Raw genomic sequence first — 7,763 nt, 5'->3', positions numbered from 1 at the left:
TGTCAAAATGAGACCACATCCTCTCGGAAATGATTCATTGTCTTTATTAACAATGCCTCTGGATTTGGAAAGAACAGACTGGTATTTCATAAAGCAATATTAATGTTGTCATTTCTCTACAAGAAAACTTTTTTGCATAAATAACTTAAGTGAGAAAATAAATATGTAACTTAACTCTTTTTAAGAACCACTACTTTCATTCTTGTGGACAAATCCCACATGAAAGGATTGCAAAGATGACCAGCCCCGCAGGCTTTCACATGGCATGTGCTTCTGTTTAAAAAAAGGGGGGGGGGGGTCTTCTGTTTTTTTTTTTTTAACAATTAAAAACTACACAGAAAATAAGAGGTGTCTGGAAATGACTTTCAGAAAGATTTTTGGATGACAGCTATTAGGCTCTGCGGTTTTCTCAGCATATGTACAGCACTTGTCATTTTCCCCCAAGTAAAATGATTTTAATGTAAGATATGCCATCACAGGTAACAGCACTAAGAAGCGAGTTTCTAGACAGAATTGTGTCTGCGAGTGGAAGGCAGGCGGAGGTGCCTCCAAATGGATCTGCTTGTCTTTGAATAGGTGGTGGCTGCTCCCTTGGGCCTGCAAGCCCAGTGTCCTGGGGTTTAGAGCTTCTCTGCAGAGGTGACTTTAAAAAGTGGCCATGGTGGGGGGTGCTGTTCTTTAGGAACAAGGGGGTGATTTCTGTCCCCACTCATACTTCTCTCCCCATCACCCCAGCCTTGGGACCTTCTCCTTTGCCTCAATTGGTGGCATTGCTTGTGCATCCTTTGAGATGGAGGGGTGGAGGTAGGCAAACATCTGGGGAGGCCAGGCTGGAAAGAAACACAGTTTCTTCCAGGAGTTTGTCAGCCATAAAGAAGACTCCCCCACCACCACCACTCTTGTTTTTCATCTTTGCCTGTCAGATCAGAGGATTACAACTCTGAATTCTGGATGTGACCATGGCAGTAATTCAATCCAACCTCTCCTTTGCCCATTCAAAAGGCACCCAAGGCCTTGGAATCACATGACATTAGATTCCTCGAGATGCAAATCGCAGCCCCACCTCCATTTTCCAAAGAAGAACCCGAGGACAGAATCTGGACAGAAAAGAGCGTGGTCTAAGGTCTTCCAGCAGGTCAGTGGCAGAGTCCGGACTAGGAGCCCTATGAACCCCAGTCCTGTGTTCTTGGCACAACAAGGCGCTAACGGCTCTATGGGGGGCAGAGGAGTGGAGGAGGAATCTTAGCGAACTTTCTTAACCAGTCCCCGGACTCTCCTCATTCCCCACCGCTCCCTTAGAACCCCCGGGCGGTGAAATGCTTGCTTTTCTGCCTCCTCTGAAAAGGGACCAGTAAAGGTGGGCGGCCCCGGTGGGCGGGGCTGCGTGGCTCAGTGTCTGTGACTCTCGGGGCCCTCCCCTGCCCTGCGGGACCCCCTCCGGACGCGGGGGGCTGGGGGGCTCTGCTGGCCCCCGGGATCCGCAGCCCGGAAGGTCTCGGCGCCCCTGCGCTGGGTTGCAGGCATTTACAATGAGATACAAACAATCAGACCGCGCGCAGAGGGCAGAAACCGGGGCGCCTGCGCTGGGGCGCGGGTTGGGGAGCGCGGCGCGGCGGGCGGCCTCTAGTAGGCGTTCTCCAGCTCGGCCTGGTTGGCTTTGGCGCCCCGGGCGCGGGGCCGCGGCTTTCGGCCCTTCTGCGGCCGCGCGGCCTCGGGCCCGAAGTCCTTGAGCTCGGACTGGTTGTGGAAGCGGGTGAGTCGCTTGCACTTGCACGAGGCCACCAGGCGCACTTTGCGCGCGCGCGGCGCCGCGCCCCCGGGACACAGCAGCTGCACCCGCTGCGCGCGGTAGCGGTCGGGGATGCAGCGGAAGTCGGGCCCGCTCGGGCGCCACCACTTGCCGCGGCCGATGGCGTTGGGCAGCAGGCGCGCGGGGCCGCACTGGCCCGAGCACACCAGCTCGGTGACCGGCTTGGCGCTGCGGCACGGCCCGTCCGTCACGTAGCGGGTGAAGTGCAGCTCGCGGCAGCTGTACTCGGATGCGTCTGCGGAGAGAGGGCGCGTGAGACCGGCCCGGCTCCCTCCACGCCACCAGCGCACTGCCCGACAGCCCCCCCGCCCCCGCCATCCCCCTCCACCCCCCCTCACCCTGGGCCTTTTCCAAACCTGCCTCCAGATGCGTTTGCCCCTGGGGCTGCTGGAAAGACCTCGGGGCCACCCTTTCCCCCTAAAAGTTTGAACCCAAGCGTCTGTTGCGGTTCCAATTCCAACTCCACGGCTGTGTGATCTTGGGCAAAGCATTTAACTTCTCTGTGCTTCCCATCCGTGAAATGGTTTGTCCTAAGGACAAGGCAGGGGACGCTGTGGGCACATAGTAAGACTGGGGGTATTGGCAGTTGTTACATGTTCTGCTTCTTCTTCTTCTTCTCCAAGGGGGCCTTTTTCTCCAGATAGAAGTCACATCTGTGTCACAGAGTGCCTGGTAGAGGCAGACTAGGTACTAGCCACACCCTTTGCATGGCCTTGGCTTCTCCTAAATTCTTTTTCCAGCCACTTGGGAGGGATGGCCAGGGGATAAAGGAGTAGGGGTTAATTGAAGGTAATAAATCAGGGCAGAAGCTGCAGAGGAGAGAGATGCAAGGGGAGGTGGGGAGGAGTCGTTAGACTTGAAAAGAGCCAAAGGCTGCTTGTCCAGCCCCCTCATCATCACTGAGGACAAGGAGGCCTAGAGAGGGAAAGCACTAGCCCAAAAGGCGGAGCTGAGTGTCCTCACGCCACTCTCTTGGGGCCCCAGCACCTCTTAGTTCCCATAAGGGTGGAAAGGTGCCTGAGCACCCTTGAGGGAGGCTGGACTGTGAGTGGGGGGCAAAGTGCTGCCTTTACTACAATGACTTCCCTACCGGAGGGCACGGAGCTCTGTCTGAAAACCTACAGGCTCAGCTGCCACAAACACTTATTAAGCACCTGCTGTGTACCAGGGATGCTGCTGGGCACATCTCTTGTTTTGTGCCATTTTAATGGATCCCTAATGGTGACACAGGCTTGCTCCTGGGTTGGGGGTAGATTGGATTCTGAGAACCCGGCTTGGTTCCCTGAAGATACCTTGATCAACTGTCCTGCTGTGCGTTTAGACAGGTGGGGGCTTTTTTAAACAGCTGGTCTTCATGTGAGCACCTGTCTATCCCCCAAGAGTTTCATGGGGACAATTCTCATGTGACACAAAGGGATGAGAAATAGTCCTGGGACCAAAAGCAGAGAGAAGGCAGAGAAGGCCAGGTCTCCATTCCCCAGCCCGTGGGGAACAAGCGTCACAGGGGAGATGTGGGTTTGCCTTCCTTCAGTGGCTGACCTTCTGGTTTCTGGGCTGGGCTGGCATCCTCACCCCTGCTCCCAGGCTGCAGGGGCAGGGTGTGGGGGCGGCCTGTTTGCCCAGGGAAGGAGGCTTTTTAGGCTTTCCAAGAATAGTGCCCCTAGGTGAGGCACTTCCTCTGCAGAGGGTGACTTTGTTTTGAGCTTACAGCTTCCTTGGGGCCCGTGGCCTCTTATGGGAGCCTGGGGAGGTGGACATTTTATACTTGGATCCCACACAGCCCATGAAGCAGTCACCTGAGCTCATTCGATCTTGCCCTGGGAGGAGCAGTGCGGTGGTGTGCTCCTGCCCCTCCATTTTTGATGACTTGAGGCCCCAGGCATCCTGGGGCTGCCCCCTTTGCAGAGCCCCACATTCCCAGCTGGTTAGGGGGCAGGAAGGGATGGGGCGAGAGGGCCTGGGCAGTGGACTCCTCTCCCACCCGGACGATGACTGGAGGGCAGTGAGGCCCTCACTCTGAAGTGTCATTCCGGCCCCCGCCCCCAGCCATTCCTGCCAGCTGCAGAGCCAGCTGTGCACACCCGCCCCCTAGGCTTCTCTGTGCAGACCTGACCAGGAACCCGGATGTGCCCTCCACTAGGGCCGTTGCCTTGCCACCAGGGTCAGCCTCCCTCCCTAGTAATAATGAGGCAAGGCTGGGTCTGGGGTGGGGACCTGGGAACAGATGGTGCCACCTGTATCCACTCCCTGCATAAAGGCTCCTACCCCTGCCTCCAGGGCCCAGACGCAAGCTTCTACCCAGGCCAGAGGCCAAAACTGTGCCTAATACCTTCCATTCTCTCAAGTGCCAGCTCACTGGGCAGAGCAAGTGCGGCAGCAGGTGTGTCCTTTTCCCACGGCTTTGAGGGGATCTGCTCTGGCTCTCAGTCCCAGCACCCCCAACACAATCCCCCTACCCAGGGCTGTCTTGGAATGGGATCAAACCAGGGTCAAATCTTCTACTCACTACCCCATTACATAGTGTCTGGAGATTTGGTTTCTTCACTTTCCAACTGGGAGTTCACATCATGGGGCTCCCATGTGCTGGATCCCTGGCGTATGGTTCAGGTACAGCCTGCATAGAGTGTCTACACCCGGCAGGTGCTCACAGGGGTGGGGCTCCCTTGCCTTGTCTCCACACTGGACTCCTGGGTTCTCAGGAGGGGATTCTTTGAAACTGTCTCCTTTCTGAGTCTCAGAGACTATCCCAGAGTTATAGTCTCACTGCCTTGGCCTCCTTCCTGCCCCAGCCTCCCGCTGCCAGCCTCATGCCCCCTCACTGGAATGCCAAGGCCATCTTGGCATGCCACCCTCCCCCCAACTCCCTCCATTAGTGCTGGCAGTGGCCGATGGTCTACCCAGGCTTCAAAACCTCCCAGAGAGAACCCTCCCAAGCCCCTCGTGCTAAAAATGCTCTCCTCCTATCCGTACCTTTGGTCTCAAAGGGATGGTGAGGGGGCCGCCCTCCGTTCTCCGCCCGGTTCATGGTCTTGTTGTTCTCCAGCTCTGGTGGAGGCTCGGGGTACTCGCCCAGCTCGGGGATGATTTCTGTGGCATCGTTCTTGAAGGCCTGCCACCCCTGGCCCTCCACTGCACAGAAGGCTGCATGCACCAGCAAGCAGACGAGACACAGAGCAAGAGAGAGCCTGCATGGTGCCAGCCAGAGGAGGGCACCCAGCCTTCCAGCAGCACAGGCTCCGGTCCCCAGCCTGGGACCTGTTTGCCTTTTTAAAGCCCCCTCCGCCTGATGCCAACCAATGAGGACAGGCTGGGGCAGGGCTGGTCCCATGTTTCTCTCAGCCCAGGGGGAGGGAACGGGGTGTGCTCATGGCAAGCCCTCCCCGAAGACTTCTCAGGCACAGCAAACTCCCAAATTGCTGCTGGTGCTCCCAGGTGACCTAGAGGGAGGGGGAGTGTGTGTGTGAGGCAAGCCTGCCCTCCAGCACCTCCCACGTGCAGGCGGCTGTGGTTTTTAGATATCAAAATGAGCTCCAGCTCGTAATCTTTACCTCCTTGGGCCCCTTGGGCTTTCTCAAAAACAAACTTCGGACCAGCTTCACGAAGAAAACGAGAGCTCTGAGCCCACAGGGCTGAGCCCAGCCAAGTCCCTTTCTCAGGCCAAGTTCATTTGTTACCCCACCGATAAATGGCACAAGGGGTATATCTTTGGCCCCCACAGACCCAGGCTGAAGAAGAAGGATGCTTTTTAAGAAATCGCATTGGTCCCAATTCCATGAGGTTAAGCATCGATTATCCTGACCACTAAAGCCCCTGTTGGCACCCTCTGGAAGGCAAGAGAGAAAACTGGAGGGCACACAGGGAGGGCGTCTGCTTGGGCGAGGAGGTGAGGATTCTGGTTACAAGGCTAGGATGAGCAAGTCAACGAGCATTGGCGATGGAGTCCAAGGAGGAAATCCTGGGGCTCCTGTGCTTGGTGACAGGTACTTCTTGGCCAAGACACAGCTGCTGCTTGCAAATTAATGTGCCAAAGGCAGTCATTTTCCTGGCCAGGCTGTGGCTAGGAATGGAGAGCGCAAAATCCCTTTTCTTAGCAAAAGCCAAGACCAGCATTTTTAGTGCTGACATCTTTTTCTTCTTCTCCATTTTTTTTTTTTTGTCTCCCAGCCCATTATATTTTTCAGCTTTGAGTCCTATATGGAAAACCTTACTTACGCATGCAAGCCTTATGCATGCTATGGGGTGCATTCCATGAAGTCATCCCAGGTCCAGCTAGCCACAAAGAAACCAAAAAGAATCGCTGCCTTAACCCCGGAGCAGAACGAGGGGCCTGAGGGAGGGGTAGAGGCATCAAGGAGAAAGGTTCACACCTGAGGTGCAGGAAAAGAAAGGAGAGCAAGCGGAAGCTTTCACTGCAGATGAAGGAGGAGACCCACCCCGCTCCTGGCCCCGAAGGAGGCTGGGAAGAGGGCTGCAGCCCAGGTCCCCTTGGTATTTTCACTGGGCAATGAATCAGCACGCCCCCACCTGCAGAGCCTCTAGGAGGCCTCTGCCACCTGCCTTGACTTGTAAGCGGCCGTGTCCATCTGCAGCCGTCTGTCCCTCCTATCCACCATCCATCACTCCACACATGAATGCAGCTGCTCTGACAGTTTTACAAGCCAGACAGAAGCCCCTGCAGGAAGGGCCCTCTCTGATACCTGTTTCCTAAGTCAGTTTCCTTCGGGGCAGACGAAAACAGCTGTGGCCATTGTTGGAGGTGATCTATCTCTCCCAACAGAGCCCCTGGGTGTTGTGAGAAGCTGGCCCTCTGTGCCCCCTCCCCCAGTCCCTGACCCTCCAGCCTCCTTTTCCCCTTGCTCTGGAATGTAGGCCGTTAACCCGATCGTGGCCGGACAATTGCCTTCTCGCCCTGGATTTGGGAGAAGGCAATTCCGAGGCTCCATCCCTGGAGCTGGCGCGATGGGCGCTGGAGCCCCACCTGCCGTTGGGAGCTGCAGACCCATCCGTCGGAACCGGAGCCCGTGGGGTCCATCCTCGGAGCACTGCTGCCACCTGCTGGAGACAGAAGGAAGAGCCAGCGGCTGCAGGATGGCGAGCGGTTTTCTTTCATTTCATTGTCTTATTTGAAACTGAAGTCGTGTTAAAAGAAAAAAAGAGAAGAATCCAGTGGATTTGAGCCTCTGAAGGGTGTCCATCCTTTTGAATTATTCTTTGCCAAGATAGAGCCGTGCTCTTCACAGAATGGCTCACGGAGAACGTGCTATGATGCCATCCGCTTTTTCATTTCATGCTAATCCAGCTTTTATTTACTCACTTCAGGAGTTTGACTTTGTTCATAGTTAAACCCCCAGGGTTTTAGCTGACTTCTGTTGTGAGTACTTTAGGTTATTTCCAATGCTCCCCTATCCTCAGTAAAGATGTTATGAACTTCGTTGTATGAAATCATTTTGTAAACTTTTTGAGATCATTGTAAATTCACATGTACTTGTGAGGAACAAAACAGGGAAAATACCATGTACCGTTTACCCAGTTTCTCTCAATGGTGACATCTTGCAAAACTACAGTACAATAGAACCAGGATATTGACATCGATACAATCCACCAATCTGATTCACATCTCCCCGGTTTTACTTGCATTCATGTGCACATGCATAAGCTTGTGTGTTTCAGTCTATGCAGCTTTATCCCATGTGTAAGTTCCAGTATCCATCACAGTCAAGAAAAAGAACAGCCCTGTGACCACAAAGATCCCTTTTGTTGCCTTTTGAAAGCGGCACCTACCTTCTTCCCATGCCCTTCCTCTTCACCCCTAACCCGTGTCGTGCCACTAATCTATTCTCCATTTCCATATTAGTGTCATTTCAAAAGTGTTATATGGAATCAAATAGGGGCGCCTGGGTGGCGCAGTTGGTTAAAGAAATCTCTCTTATTGTGGCTCAGGTCATGATCTGAG

General features: G+C 54.7%; 1 protein-coding gene across 1 annotated transcript; it reads right to left on the bottom strand.

Moving 5' to 3' along the window:
- Nucleotides 1–298: 298 nt before the first annotated feature.
- On the bottom strand, nt 299–5,197 carry SOST (sclerostin). The gene is made up of 2 exons (XM_038546097.1): nt 4,781–5,197; nt 299–2,045 (listed from the first exon to the last, which is right to left on the bottom strand). The coding sequence occupies exons 1-2, from the start codon at nt 5,136–5,138 to the stop codon at nt 1,624–1,626; spliced, it is 780 nt and encodes a 259-aa protein (XP_038402025.1). The 5' UTR covers nt 5,139–5,197; the 3' UTR covers nt 299–1,623.
- Between the last annotated feature and the right edge of the window lie 2,566 nt (nt 5,198–7,763).

The sequence above is a fragment of the Canis lupus genome, chromosome 9, assembly GCF_011100685.1.
Source record: "Canis lupus familiaris isolate Mischka breed German Shepherd chromosome 9, alternate assembly UU_Cfam_GSD_1.0, whole genome shotgun sequence".
Taxonomy (NCBI): Eukaryota; Metazoa; Chordata; class Mammalia; order Carnivora; family Canidae; genus Canis; species Canis lupus.
This window is presented reverse-complemented; position numbering and strand designations above follow the sequence as displayed.

Excerpts from the sequence above, each read along its gene's own strand:
- SOST (XM_038546097.1), bottom strand. The coding sequence starts at position 5,138 with ATGGGACCAGCCCTGCCCCAGCCTGTCCTCATTGGTTGGCATCAGGCG. Across the intron at positions 2,046-4,780 it reads CCATCCCTTTGAGACCAAAG|ACGCATCCGAGTACAGCTGC; the intron begins GTACGGATAGGA and ends CTCTCTCCGCAG.